Raw genomic sequence first — 15993 nt, forward strand, 5'->3', positions numbered from 1 at the left:
TTTTTTTTATTATTTTGTTATGGTCTGAATTAGGTTTCTCATTACATAATTCTCGAGTGAATGCTATTTGTTTTCATAAAATGTACATTTCAGTGGTATTGTATGTTTAATGACCTCTCAAACTGTACTGTTATGGCAGAAAGCTGATTGGCAGCTCACTTACAAGGATAAAGATGAGATGAGCTGCTACTTTTTCTGACGTTGTATCTGTGATGTTGACATAAATTGTTATTTACTTCACTGCTGTATACATGAAAATATATGCATTTTAACTGTAAGTCAATGTTGTTTAAGATTATTTCTTTCTTACATGGTTATGCATTAGAATGAAGCATCTAAAGCCAGTATTCTGAAGTGTGAACAATGATAAGGAAATGGGCAGCATGGGAGGCAAAGACTGCATTGCAGGTTGTCATCTCAACTTCCTCTGGCTCAGAGTCAGCCAAAAGTCTGCTAGAATGAATCACTCAGAATCACTGGGTCACTTCGAGGCTGGACCTAGTTTTTAATCACACTCCAAGAGAATCAGTGCACCCTGAAGACACCCATTTCCATGTATTCTCATGTACAAATATGTCTCTCTGACACACACATCTTGAGTTACATAAATTAATTCAATATATTATATATTTAAGCCAGATGTTTAATATTTTCAAACTTTACTCACTGCCCAACTGTTGCTTTAGTGACTCTAAAGTTGCAGTTTGGTAGAAAACCAGGTTAATAACATGCCTGTGGAAAAAGCTGCTTGTCTGGAGACGAGGAACATAACTCAGTCCCCTGTGGGAAACTATGATTTATATAGGTCCTATAAAATCTAGGGTTACATCTACAGATTTGCAGGGCTGAGAATAGGGGCCATGCCAGTTCAGTTGCTAGGTAACAAGTGGGAAGAGAACAACAGTTGAAGGCAGATATCTGGGTTGTGTAAATAGAGGAGGAGAGAGAGTAAGACAGCTGGAGAAATAGACAGGGGCGGAGGGTAAGACAGACAAGCAGCAAATTTTGCCACAGGGTAAATGCATTTCATCATATTTCCTTTGGGTGATGATCAATGCCTGGGAAGAAAGGAACAGTACTGCTATTTCTATGCTGTGTTGTTGCAGAGAGATGACTATTGATACTGCCAAACTCATTTGAAATTGTTCCTGTTTCTGTGATCAAGAACACTTTCCCAGTGTAAAGCCCAGAAATTCAAATGGTGGTTCATGCACAATGCATCATTAACACACGCCCAGTCATACAAACAGAACTCCTCTCATGTTCCAACCATTACCATCTCAATGAAGCTAAATTTAGTCCAGTCCGCGACCCCTTCATCTCCCGACATCAATAAGCCTGGCTTTGTCGTCCGTCGGTCTCTCTGTGTTTGCCACAAACTTTTCTGTGTCATGCTGAAATGTAGGCCCCAGATGATGGCACACTGACCCAGCACAGCAGTTATTTTTGGGCAGTGTACATGAATTTTACTCATGGTTTTGGAGATTTGAAAGTGATTTGAAATGCCTGAACAAGTTAAGATAAAAAACAAATGACTGTATAAAGAAGATAATGGAAGTGCACTCACAAGATTTAGTGATTAAATTGTATGTAATTACTTTAATATTATGCATTCAAAGTGACTGAACTGTGTCATGTGTCTATAGATTGAAAGTAGAGGCAGTCATGCCTCTGTTTTGGAAATGACTTTGCCATCATGGTTGTATTTTCATGCATATGAATGAGTTTTGTCAGACCTTTAGCATCTTATATTTGCTTTTCTGTCACTTTAGTAGACGCAAAAGCGTAGAAACTCAGCTCAAATGCCTGTTGTAGACAATCTGACACTTATCTTCTACCACCTAATGGAAACCAGGAAACAATAGACTACACTACAATAATTTTGATCAATCAGATGGTAATAAATGGTAAAATATATAAAAAAAAGAAAGTTTTTTTTTTTTAGACTTCAGATTAAAAAAAAAGTTTTTTTTCCCCAGTTTTTGTTATGTCGGCCTTGAAAGCAAATCAGGCAGAACCTTCCCACTGTTTCTTGTCTTAAGCAAATAAATATGAAGTTCATCAGAGAACATAAGGTTCTGATCAGCCTGCACACATGCTCTCTTATTGTTTCTGTAGCTGACAGTGAACTTGTCTTATCTTTTGTTTACGTCCATGTGTGTCTCTGTGGATAATTATACAATTGTAACTGAACATGGTAGCAACAAGGCTGATTTAAGCGGAACCTACTGAAGCAGAAATAATGTTCCGCATCAAAGCAATTTTAATAAGACATCAGAAGAGAAACGTGCTTACTGTGATTTTGTGGCATGCCACTGACACTTGACTCAACTGGACTCAAAGTGGTGACAGAACAAGGCTTGTGACTGTTTTAGGATTGTTTTTCGATAAACCTCTGAACCTTAAACTTCAAAGAAAAGTGCCATTATGAAGGTAATGGACATCAGCTGGAAATGATTTTGCATTCAAAGTTTGCTCTGTTATTTGTGCAAATGTAGATGAACACGGATTCGTCGATGGTGAATGACTCAACTTTTAGGAGAACTTTGTAAATCTAGGAGCACTGACAGGCATTTGCCTCAAGGCATTCACTAGACTGCAAACCATCTGGAAGTCTAGGTAGTGCAACTTGAGGACTAAGATTTTACTGTACAACAGCACTGTCAAATCTGTCCTACAGCAGGGAGACATGGACAAGATTAAGTCTCTAATAAAGTGCTAAAACCAGCTGCACCAATGTGACCCTTGAAATAAAACAATGAAGGCTATGATAGCTTTGCCATTTACTCTGAATGGAACGGGACAGGATATTAAGGGTTGTATTAAGATGGACACATCTGGAAGATGCCATCCTGGATGGCTGAAGAGCACCTGATGATAACGAATTGAAGGGGGCTAAAAAAAAATTAATCTTCCTTGGGGTGTAGATCAGAACTTAAAAAAGATAAAGAGGAGTTACAAGAAGCTTTTGAGACCTTATTTCCCAACTGGAAGGAAGAAGATTATCCCCTTTTCCACTGGTACCTACTCTGTGCTGCCTTACTCAACTCTACAAGGTTTCTGGGGTTCATAATTGAGGGGTTTCCCAGGCGGAGATACTTAGGTGATACCTACTCTGTTGAGGTTTCAAGTGGGAAAGTCAGGCTGAAAATGTGACATCTACAGATGACAGGTCACTGATTGGCAAAGGAGCGGCTCCACCGGAGGAGTAATCAGAGTGACTCTAGGACCACCCTGCCATTTTTAAAACCCAGCAACATGGACTTAATTAAGTCTTTGCTTACAAATCACTGCTAAACATTAGAAGAAAAAGCCAAGATTGTGGCCCCATGAGAGTTGCAGACATTTCTCTACTTGAAGGCTGATGCTCACCCAAAAGAAGCCGCTGAAGCGACCGAATATGAGAAACTTTCCCATGAGATCTCTGAGGACATCAGTGTTGGTGATGTCCAACTGACATCAAAACAATGCCGAGAGAAACTTTTTATGGAAAACTTATAAATGACAAAGAGGCTGAAGTGGGTCCAACTGGAAGGACTGTAAGTCGCCAGGCGAGGTGATGAAAGCTGATAGTAAGTGTGCTTGTGTCCTGATGATGGCAGTGCTTAGTGATCCTGTTGGTCAGATTGGAATAAACATCAATAAATAAAGAGCTTGTCCTTGCAGTTGCAGGAAGAAGTAACGGTTTGCTTCATACTTGCTGTCACTCCCACTGTTACTGCTACTGCTGCCATTATAACTGCATGTTGCCGGCATTTGTTTCAGGCCCTTCCATCACCCCAGTATCCACCTGTGGGCGGTAAAATATTGTTCAACACTTCCAGGGAAAGATTGGAAGTATCCCTCAGTGTAACAGGTCTCACTTTGGGTTTAAATTGGTGAAAATTTTCTGAGACTGCAGGTGTTTGTGTTACTCTTGATACCATATGTCTTATTATCTTTGCTGTTAGTACGTGTTTTTCTCTTCTCTGAAGGTCTTCCTGAGTCTGACTTAAACCTGAAGTCATGTTGTTGTGGAATATATTTTTTAGCAATAAACGAGATGCCACCAAAGTTTCATCTTTTCACTCTCCGGTCCTAATTAAAGTCCGAGTTTAGAATTTTTTTTTTTTTTTTTTTTTTTTTTAAGAAAAATCTTAGTGTCAAAAAGACAAAACTGGTTGGATGTTAATTGTGTTTATTTCAAGGTTTATGTGTGAAATATGAATTTAGCCCAGTTCTGCATCAGGAATGTAGTTAAAGCTGTCACAGGAAATGAGGTGAACTTTGTAACAAGCCATGGACAGCCAGGTTTTGATGTGCACATGGGACATCCAGAAAGGTTAAGTAAACACATGAGCTGAATTCACAAGTGGCCTTTCACTTGTTTGTGATTTTTCTCTCGTTGAGAAGCTGATTTTGCCATAACACAATTAGCTGAGGGGGAGAGTAAGGACCAGGTTTCATATGCAAGGCTGTCAGGTATCTCCATTCGCTTGTTCTATTTCTGAATTCAAATCTTTGTTCACACATCAGTCCTGTGGCAGTAAGTCCCATTACCAGAACGGGGACTGTCAACCTGCTCTTATGACAGCAGTAACCTTGGTAACTCCGTGTTCTAGAGCAGGAGTTGAGCAAGCTATACATCGATATAAGATTTCCATGCTGGCAACATGCCAACTGTATGATGCCAAATAAGATGACAATTTTTCACAATATTTACTTTTTAGAAACTTTTTGTTTCTCACAGTTAATTGTTCTCTTATTACTCAAAGAGACTGTTATTAGGCGATTAGTATATGTCCTTTCAGCATTAGACGTCTGATTTGATGGCTGTTATGAGTTCTATTTTTAATGCCTGAAATGTGTTGGAGCACTAATGAGTTGGAGGCCACACGCCATTGATCACTGCCATCATCATACTGCCATCACAGAATTCTCATCAGTGCCGGTGTTGTGGTTAACGCTCTCCTGTGGTTCAGTTCTACTTTTTTTGTCTTCATTCCATCGTCGTCATCAGTTTTCTCTCCCAGTTAAATGATTTTACGATAGCTTCTGGACATTTTTTCTTTTTTTCATTGATTCTCCTAACTGTCCCATAAAATGAGGCTTGTGAAAATAAATGCTGATAATCAGTCGTGCAGCTTGTGTCATATCTTTTGCAGCATTCAGGGGCTTTTTAAAGCGTCGTCATCTCATTCCTGTTTTATAACATGTAAGTCTTCTGTTTATAGAATACAGAAGACGAGATCGTTGTCTAAATACTTAATGACTTTCCGACCTCGGTTTATGTCAATTAGCCCTAACATTCACATTCACTGTCTCTAGGGAAATGTAAGCTTTCGAAAAACTGTCAACAAAAATGGATGTCTTAATAATGCTCTAAAATAACTGGGTGTTGTGGTGTTTTGGCAAAAAAATTATAAAGAAACAATGCTTCATTTGGGATTTTTGTCAGCGGCTGATTCCTGTGTTAATGAGTAGCTACTGCACACTAATTGTGTGTGAGATTGACAAACCTGGGATTTGCAAAATCATTCTAGTAATGAAACATGTCATGTAGTGCAGTGGTTTGGCTTGCTGATTATTAATTTACGGGGCATTTATTAAACAGGAGTGATGTGGATATCCATTTTTTTACATGGAGAAATAATTGCTATTCCCGGTAAGAGCTAATTTGCTTTTGAGACAAACTGTGTGTTTATGTGTCTGTGTGTGTTCCTCTGTGGTTTGTGTTTGGTAATAGATGCACATGCATGTTTGAAAGTGTTTAAACCATTAAGAGCTACTCATATTTCTCGTGGACACAAAAACACAGTTGTTTACTTGGTGAAAGTTTTCCAGTGTTAAATATCTGGATCTAGTTTGTTCATCTTGTTGCCAACATCTTCCCAGTTTCATTAGTTCTGTCCATCTGCAATTTAAGTCCGTTCCTCACTTCAGATCTTTGGAAGTTTCCTGGTTTCCTAAATGAAATGCTTATTCGGAGGTTTTGTTTATTGAAACATACCAAGAAATATGAGGTTTCACAGAAAAGTAGGGTTCTTATGTACTGGAAAGTTGTATACCATTACTGTCCTATTCCCATAAAAATGTTCCCAGTTTCCATTTGTTCCTTCAAATAGAAGCAACTTGTAATAATTATGTTCAAAAGAGCATGTGAGCAGCTGCATGTGAAGTACAAATAGCATTCAATAATGTGACTGTTGTCTAGTTTAAATTTCTCTTTTAAAAAAAGTAATTATAATCATAGTAATTTATTAATTCTCCCAAAATCTAAGTGACTTAGAAACTTGGTTACAGCATTATAAATGTAACTAGTTAGAATGGAATATAATCATTGCATAGCTTTGTATTAAAATGGATTTCCTTTAATGAAACTTTAAATTCAAGTTCATTTTTACTTAAACTGAATATATGGTTAATTAACTAAATGAAAACTTAATAGAGTAAACTATTAACTTAAAAGCACTGTACCCTAATGTACACTATCTTAGTGTTGCTTTTAATTCAGGGGCAGCTCAGAGTCCTCCAGAGTGTGCACAAGACTCATGGGAAGATGAAAAGGGACGGGTTCTGATGGTGAATTGTGGAATATATATTATGCAGGCCTCCTCTGGTTTTAAATCTCTGCTTAAAACCAATCTGTTAAATTCGTACATTAGGAGTTGTTGACATTTTTATCTGATTTTAGTCGTTGCTTTGAATTATTTTGTTTTATTTAGCAGTATTTTAATTTTTAATGTCCTTCATATCTTATTTATTTTAATAGTTTCTAATGTTGCACATTGTAGCTCTTTGGTCAACTTTGTTTATATTAAAGTGCGTGATGAATAAAGTTGCAGTTGCTGCTGCATAATGTAACTTACATTTCACATAACTTTCTTGCTTTTTACATCAGCAAAGAAAAAGTAATGTTGGACAAAGGTGCTGCCTTGGTTTTCTGTGGGCTCACCATTGCTGAGTTTCTCTTGGTTGTTTGTGTGTGTGTCATGTGTCCACTTGCCAAAACCTGCCCCTGTTTGGCATGCCATGATGTTTTACTGTTCCTTAGCCAGTCATAATCACTTGTGCTGTTATTTTACAGTAGTTTCAAAGATTTTTACGAGGCCCTTCCCTCCTCCTTATGAGGACTTTGTGGCCTGTTAAAGGAAACGTTTGAAAATGACATTTGGCCCAACCACTGGCCCGTAAGCGGTGCCATATATCAGACCACTTATATGAGTAGTATTTCTGTCTTGCTGTTCAGAGGACAGTAGTTTACAGAGGACATTTATAAGGAGACTGAATATAAGACCAACTTTGTAGTTCCAATTGCAAGATATTTATCCATTCTTATTCATTCATTCATTTTCCTAACTGCTTAATCCAATGAAGGGTTGCGGGGAAGCTGGAGCCTATCCCAGCCAGTCTTTGGGTGAAAGGCAGGGTACACCCTGGACAGCTCGCTAGTCCATTGCAGTTCTCAAGTATCATCTCACCTTAAAACCTTTTACAGTTATTTCTTGTTTCTATCCATCCATCCATTTTCTGCTGCTTATCCTGGGTTGGCTCACAGGGGCAGCTGCCATAGCACAGAAGCCAAGACTTCCCTCTTTCTAGCTACATTTGGCAGCTCATTCTGGGGTATCCTGAGTCATTCCCAGGCCAGCTGAGAGATGGAAACCCTTCCAGCGTATACTGGATCTTCTTCAGGTTTCCTCCTAGAGGGGCGTGATTGAATACCTTAACGGAGAGGCACACATGGAGCATCCTACCCTATGGTGACTGGAAGGTGCAAAACAAATCAAAGTTTCAAAAAACACATTTCAGAATTAGAAAACAAACTTACATTTTGAAAACTGACTCAGAAATTAAAAAAACAATTTCAATTTCAAAAATCAAGTTTAGATTTTAAAAAGCAAATTTAAATTAAAAAAAACCATTTTAGGGGACAAATGTGCATTTAAAAAAAACTAATTTATATGGCAAGAGACATTTTTATATTTTTAAGAAACAAATATATATTTAAATATATCAATCAAATTAAGAAAACAAGTTTGAATTTGAGGAAACAAATTTATATTTCAGGAAGCACTTGTACAAGAGCTGAGACTATCTACAAATGGCAGAACACTTTTATAAAACCCAAAACATGTTAATGGAGCACTGCTTCTCCCTCCAGAGCTGCCAGATGGGGGACCAGAATCTCCCAGAAGCCGTCTCAAAGTCATTCTCTGTGGTCTTTATGTAGGCAAAGTCGCACTGGTGTGATCACTCTTCTTCGAACACTTTCCCCTCTGTGTGTTCTACATGCTGACACAGTCACAGTGTTGTCCTCTTAGTTTATTCACTAACAACCACTTTCAGTTCATTCTCTTTTTTTCCCTATTTTATGATATTGGTTTAAATACTTAGTTACTTTTTTTTTTTAACTTTTTGATCTCTGGTAAGTCTGACAGTAGTTGACTTACTCCTGCGGGGGCCGTGGGATGTCGTTTGCTGTGTTTCCCTGCAGGTGTAGCAGATACTCCAACACCAAACACTATCTGATTTTTGGCCTCTGCTCATTTAATGCACACAAGTAAACATGAGGAAGACTGCATTATAAGAATTTTGTCATATCATATGGTAATAAATAGTAAACAAAAAATTGTGTCCTTTTCTTCTGTTTTGTATGTTAAATAAACAAATAAAGACCTCACATTGTTTTCTTTTCTAACTATTTTTTTCATTGGGTTGGCTGTTTAAGGCATAAAGTTAAGGTAAAAAGAAACATATTATATAAACAAATCAGCTAATATGGTTAAACATTGTGTCAATCTGGATTATTTCAGATTTGTGTTTTATACATGCATATAATTATTAGAAATTAAGAATGTTCTTTGGACATTATTTGATATAAGAAACAAATTTATGAACATAATAAATTTGAACACAGCACTGACAATTTCAAGAAAAATCAATAAATGTTTTCAGATGAGGATTATTTTGAGGAGGGTCTGTAAGTCTGAGTTGGTATATTTCCAAAGGGTTTGATTATTCATTAGTGATAAGATGCTGTGAACAGGTCCACTGACAGATTTGCGGTCAAGAAATGTTCCTCAGGGCCATTTTTTTTTTAAGTTGCCTCAAACCTTCCATATTCAGAACATGTTCATTTAGTGGCAAACCACTAAATTTCTTGGGAGATCTAATCATGTCTAATCAAGCATGTTTTTTTTAGGCGTGTCTGTTATTATTTCAGGGACCCTATTGTCTTACCAGGATCCAGTATAACTTGAAAAAAAAAAAAAAATCCCTTTAAGCAAGCACAAGAGGACTGTGGGAAGACACCACCTCAGGGAGGGTCGCCACTTGTTTTCATCAGTTCAGGTGAAGGGACAGCAAGATTAAGAAGGACAAGAAGTGAGAAAGAGAAGAAAAATCAATTGATGCTTGGCAAATTGGTCAGGCCTTCAGGTCAATTCATGCAGCTACCAAAGATGCATATAGGAATAGCAGTGAGAAACTGTGTTAATTATGTTAATTATTACAATGATGTTATTGCACCTTACCTTTGGGGATTAATGAAGTATTTGTTCATTTAATTTTGTGGAAAATGAAACACAACTGTAAGAAGAATGAAATTGATGAAAATGGAAGGTGGAGGTGCAACATCAGGTTAGAGCAGCATACATAAGGGTTAGTTACTGTAAAAGAGAATTTTAACCCTAATGTTAATGACAGAGTGTGTTTGATCTTTAAATAAGGAGTTGGTACCATAGGAGAGGAACATACGAACTAAAGACTCAGCCTCCCAGAGTTAATAAACAAATCATTCAGATGCCAAAGTTTATTTAAGACTCCTTTTTGGTACAAAAATATGATGGTACAAAATATGATGATTATGATATGATATGATGATTTAGTTATATAGACAAATGTATGAAATTCTGGAAGATTAGTTAACTTTAAAGCATAATTGTAGGAGTACACTTACTTATATGTTAAATTAGAGTCTAAATAAAAAAAAGTAGATCTAAGATTTAGTAGTTTAACTCAACATTAGTCACACATCAAACATCATAAAGATACATCACACATTCATTCATTGGATGATTGTATTTTGATTATTGTGAAGCACTTTGGGACACTTACTCTATGAAAGTGCTACATAAATAAAATTTACGTACGTAAATCCTGCCTTTGGGAAAGGGTTGATTCCTGTAGATTGGATGTTTGAAGCCCAAATGTTGGACACAAACAAAACTGTTTTTTTTTTTTGTTTTTTGTTTTTAATTTTTTTTATCAGTTTGTTTTTTTTTTTTTTTTTACTTTATTTTTAACAGAGTTTACACATTTTAACAAATAGTAAAAAAAAAAATTAAAAAAAATACTGACAAGAAGAACATTAAAAACCAAATATAAGTATAAAAACCTAAAATACAAATAGACTGGAGTGTAAATGAGTCATTATATTATCTCACGACATAAGAGGCTGTTAGCCTGTCATGTCCTGTTTCAGCCTGTCAGATCATTAAAATACATTTTCATGTTGTTGCTGTTGGTATTTGTGTGTTATTTATAGCATGAGGGCCATAAAGATGGACCTGAATCAATTCAGCATCTTTTTGTCCTGACTGCCTTCTTCACAGTCATGTCTGCTCTCTTACTAGACTGCTTCACTAGAAATACTACATCCCCATGGGAGGGAGATAAAGTCTGATCATTTCCAGCCAGCACACAGCAGCACGACTCCCCTTCACTAGAATGAATAGTAGGTTTTGAACCCTGTAATTAGCCAAAGATGCTTGCTGCTTTTCTCCTGACTGGCTGGATGTTTCACAACAGGTGTTTACTTCCCCTAGATTTGATGCGTGACCAGCATTCAGTCCTGAGGCGTGACTATGCCTGCTTAGCAGCACGAGTCGAAACTAATCACTACCTGGCACCTCTGCAAATGGCAGTCAACTAATAAACAGCTGGAGTAACACAACAATCCCTCAAGTGCTGTGCACGTTTTCAGCTAAATATGACAGCTGATGTTACACATAATAGCTTGTTAATATTAGGACTACATGTTTGAGGGGTGCAAAATACTAATTCATTTAACTGGTGAATAGTTGTCAAAAGATTGGATAAGGATTCAGCTTCCTCTGTTTGTTTTTTCTTTTCTTTAGACTACTTGTAGACTGAGTTGATCCCATACACATATCCTGTTTTCCTTTGGTTCATTTCATACCAGCACGCCATTTAGACCCGTGCGCTGAGGAAGCTGCGCACGGGAGTTGGAGGTTGCATGGGAAAGAGGTTAGGTGTTGTTGGTCTTGTCGCATTAGGAGGCAGTTGTGTCCTCTCTTCCTGCTCCTCTTCAACTGCAGGGAATGAGGAGACGCTTGCTTTACTACCTTGATGCTGACAAAACAGACAGAGGATTTTTCCCCCCCTGCGTAATGCGCAGCTTGACAGCTTGTTTTTGTTCGCGTTGCATCTGGGAAAAATGTTGTGGAAAAATACCAAAGTTCTTTTTCCGTCGTGCTCTTACGCACGCAGCAGGATTGCGCTCAGGTGCTAGGCTGTCAACAGAGAAGAGGACAGAGATGTGATCTGAATCAGTCAGTGGATTGCTGCTGGTTTAGTCTATGTAAAAATTCTTGGATCAACCGGTGTCTCATCGGGATGGCTGAAGATGTGACCTGTTGCAGCTTTAGTCTGAGATTTTAGTGTGGAGAAGACAACGCAAAATGAACCTGTTTTTACACCTAAACGTGAAACGGAGGCTTTTTTAAAGGAAGGGGAGTTGACTTTGGTTATTTTCTTTTTGTGGATTTGTGTCTTTGTAAGCAGAGCGCACGAGAAAAGAAGGGAATAATCGTGTTGCTTCGGACTGACTTTTCGGTTTTGAAGTTAAAGAGCGCGGTGTTTTTTGTTTTTTTTTTTTGCTGCTAAACCCACAAGATGGACCGAAACTACTGAGGTCACTCCACGTCGCTGCTGTCACACGAAGCGCAGCACCGCACCCTGCTTTCTACAGTGTAACCTCCTTTCCACTCTTCTCATCCTGTCTCCCCCTCCTGTGTGGCTTGGTTTTGACAGAATGGCCCGCTTTGGAGACGACGTCCCGGGCTTGTTGAGTTCAGGGGATGGCGGATCAGAGCGCAACCGGAACCGCGATGGGGCGGCCGTGTCTACTGGTGGGATCTCCCCAGCCTTCAAGCAGACCAAAGCGCAACGTGCTCGCACCATGGCCTTGTACAATCCTATTCCGGTCAGGGAGAACTGCTTCACCGTCAACAGGTCGCTTTTCATCTTTGGGGAGGACAACGTGGTAAGGAAGTACGCCAAGAAAATCACTGAGTGGCCATATCCTTTTCTGCTTGTTGGTCAATGCACATTCACCCTTTCATGTGAAGTGAGACATAAAATGTTAAGGTAAGTAAAATGTTACAAAAATGCGCCACACAACATAAGGGTGTTCAGTTTATTTGTGGCCCCACAAACTAAATACAGACTTATATTTTCACAAGAGTGGGCATTTTCATTGAAAAGACTAAGGCAGATTCAAGAATTGTGTCTCTGCCACAAGGATACATTTTAGCGCCATGGACTACATACATTGGCCAAAACTAAGTTATATCCCGTATGACACACATACACACAATGTTAGTGAAAAACTAGTTTAATTAGTTAGTCATTAAAAAGAAATCCAGGGTAGTCTTATACTGAAAATGCAAAGTTAGTAGAAAAGTAGAGCATCTAGTCTTCCTGCTAATTTAGGGCACATGTTTACAAGGTAGTGCAGAAAAGGAGAATGTATGAGTGAAAGTGGATCAGAGATGAGTTTCTTCATAAATCTCTTCTGTCGAGACAGACTAGCTGTCTTACCCTTCTTACTGTGGTAGTCATGCACAATACATATAACAATACCAACTAGAACTGCAATGATCACTCAGTTAATTAATCTACAAGCCAACACCTTTCATGACTATTTAATTGATTTATTGTCTTTCTCTGCAAATTATATATATATATATATATATATATATATATATATATATATATATATATATATATATATATATATATATATATATATATATATATATATTTGCAGAGAAAGACAATAAATCAATTAAATAGTCATGAAAGGTGTTGGTTTATTGATTAATTAACTGAGTGATCATTGCAGTTCGATGATGTAAAAAGTGCACCAAAGTGTACCATCAGTTTATGCCACATTATCACCCAAAAGATGGGATGGATCCTCTTTTGTTTATTTGGTTTTGTGTTGTAAGACAAACAAGCTGCATTTTCTAACTTAGTGACTCATTTTGTCACAAAAAAAAAAAACCGCATGAGACTTTTATCCTGTCTGTTGTGGCCACATACAAATGCCGATTGGTGGTGTGTTTGTGCTGCTGCTGTGCAGCTCACCAGGTGTCCAGGCCAGGTGTGGCCTCTGTACAGACCATTGTTCTGTTCCATTCAGCAGCTTCCTGACTGACTGGCAGACGGCTGATTTAAAAAAAAAAAACAGCAAACAAAATGAATCTGCTCAAGTTTTGTTTATTTTTTCCTTTTTTCTTTATTGAAGACATTACATAAAGAGACAGATTTCAGTCAACAGTTGTAGAAAAACACTTGAAGGGTGTGTGTCAGTTATCACATTACAGATATCCTCACCCTCCAGGGATTTGATCATTAACAAGAATTACACTATAACTGCATTTGCAGTCACATTATACTCTGCAGCTAGAATACAATCGGTTTTAAATCGTATGCCATTGGTACTGCTGTGATCAGTAGCAGGAAAGGAGCCAGACTGAATAACCTCCATGTTAATGTGCTTTTGTGGTGGGAGTGTCCTATTACATCTAATGAGTTCCACTGTATTTGATTAAGAGACAATAACAAGAATTATGTATAATGTTGTCTGATTGTTGTGTCATATGCTATTCCAGCTAATCATCGCTCACAGACCCATGCAGTAATATATTGTTTGCTAATAAGGTTTTGAAACGAGTAATGCTGAGCTCTTGTCACTATCAACTGTGACATATTGTAGTTTGTTTCAGTAAGCTACAGTAAAAGATCTTGTGAAAAAGTCTTCTTGGCTTTCATAAGATTTTTCAGTCAAGCTAAAGCTGTCCATGTTTTTTTTTTCTGAAATAAAATTTCCATCCTGTTCATTACCTTACCAATTTTTAATTAATGTCTTTGGCAGAGATGTGTCATCTCCAAACAATTTTTTAAAATAAATAATAATAAGAGACAACTCCCATTGGGAATCTTCACAAGGCGTGGGTCTCCATATTGATGGGCACATCCTGTGGCTAATCGCATGCGGAAACAGACTAGCGTCATATCGTAATGGGAAAGAAGGAAGGGGGACATGCTCTCAGAAGACAGGGACTCTAGTGGTGCAGACCAGGTACAAAGAGTTACAGGGGGAGATTTGAGTTTTAAATACAAGTGCATCAGGAATACAGGGGAAATTATTGACACTAAATTATTATAATGTTCAGACTCTGGTCCTTTTTCTTTTAATTGTTTGTCGTAGTTCTGTGTCCAGGTTTTAATTGAAGGTTGGATTCAAATAATGAATAGAATTTTAGAAAATAAAGCTTTTATGAAAACACTAAACCCTTTTTAAAAGGGCTATTAAGCATAAAAAACAGTAATAATTACCAAAATGGCCAAAAATAGCAGCTCTGAGTGATAAGTCATTTGGGAACCAGAATAGTCAGCTCTTCTTAAGGGAAAGGTGTCAATTTCCAGTCACTCATGTTATTTTGCTAAGTCACCCACTCCACTTGCATGTGGATTATTCAAGAAAAATAAAAGGGTTCCTAATATAAGGGATGAGCAAATGTCTTGATTCAGGAAAAAAAAAAAAAGCCCAGTTTGTTCTGTGTTATATTAGAAAAGTTCCAGAGATAAGAGAGCTTGGCCAGTATGAAACTTGTTTCACCTGAAAGTTTTTTTTTCCAATTGCTATTTAAACAAATTATGGAAATATGTGTCTAAATTAAATAAGTGAATAAAAAATAAAAAGGTGAGTGTAATAGGAGTGGACATGGGCAATGTTATTTGATCCTTCCACTGTTCACTGAAGCCTCATGAGAGATGGTGATTATTGTAGAGTGAACTGAAAATGAGTGAATACAAAGCCGAACAATAGTTGGAACAGGGTGTAGAAGTGTTAAACCTATAGTGAATTTTGAAGGAGCAATTTGACATTTTGAAAAATATGCTTAATTTCCGTCTTGCATGAACTCAGATGATTAATTAAATCCCTTCTCTTGTATCTATTTTAAATTAAATTACAGCCTAGAGGAGTGACAAGAAGGGAAGGGTGAAACAGGTTGCCTATGTGTGTTTGGGATGAAGTGAATTACCTACCAGCTTGTGTTAATGCCTCCAATTAACCGGTCACTGGTTTAATCCACTCAGGTTGTGGTTTTACAGGGGGTTTATTGCCGGATTATTTCTTGACAAGGTATATACTTCCTGAAGTCTTGTAACTGTGAAGTTGCCAGGCAACCAGCATACATTTTCATTAAGCACACATACAAATTCTTTCTTCCAAAGTGATGCATTTAATCCCTTATTATCAGAACCTGAATGCAAACAGTTTACTTGTGTGTGAAACGCGTCTGTTTCTTAAACTTCAACCAGACCTTGAACTAAATTGAGTAATTTCCAAAAATCCCTATGCTTAAAAAGACCTTTAAATAAAATGAGAATCATGTAAAGCCTTCACTCAAGAGCACTCAATGGCACTTACAGAGCTGGAAGTACAATAACACAAATACACACACACTCACAATCTCTGCAGGGCATCTGGTAAAGGTCAGCCTTATGTTTGGAGCGCACGTTGCTGCTGTCACCTCACCATAAGAATTTTTTTTCTCTGAGTGCTCAATTAACAGCAGCTGCTCAATTCAGGAAGTTTTCCTGAGACTTCTGTGGAAGGACATGCAACACCGGAGGCAGAGTGGTGTGAGTGTGTGTGTCCACAATAGCACATTATGTCTTATTTTCCTATTTATT

At 37.7% G+C, this 15993-nt stretch overlaps 1 protein-coding gene across 1 annotated transcript in view; it reads left to right on the forward strand.

Annotated features, from left to right (window-relative positions):
- Positions 1-15993, forward strand: part of cacna1ea (calcium channel, voltage-dependent, R type, alpha 1E subunit a) — a gene marked incomplete at both ends in the record, with an annotated part of 97594 nt that overhangs the window by 14079 nt on the left and 67522 nt on the right. Inside the window, one exon of the mRNA XM_079244965.1 lies at positions 12037-12352. Within this exon, the coding sequence (XP_079101091.1) occupies positions 12037-12352 (316 nt within the window). The remainder of the gene's footprint in view (positions 1-12036; positions 12353-15993) is intronic.

The sequence above is a fragment of the Telmatherina bonti genome, assembly GCF_933228915.1.
Source record: "Telmatherina bonti genome assembly, chromosome: 8".
Classification (NCBI taxonomy): Eukaryota; Metazoa; Chordata; class Actinopteri; order Atheriniformes; family Telmatherinidae; genus Telmatherina; species Telmatherina bonti.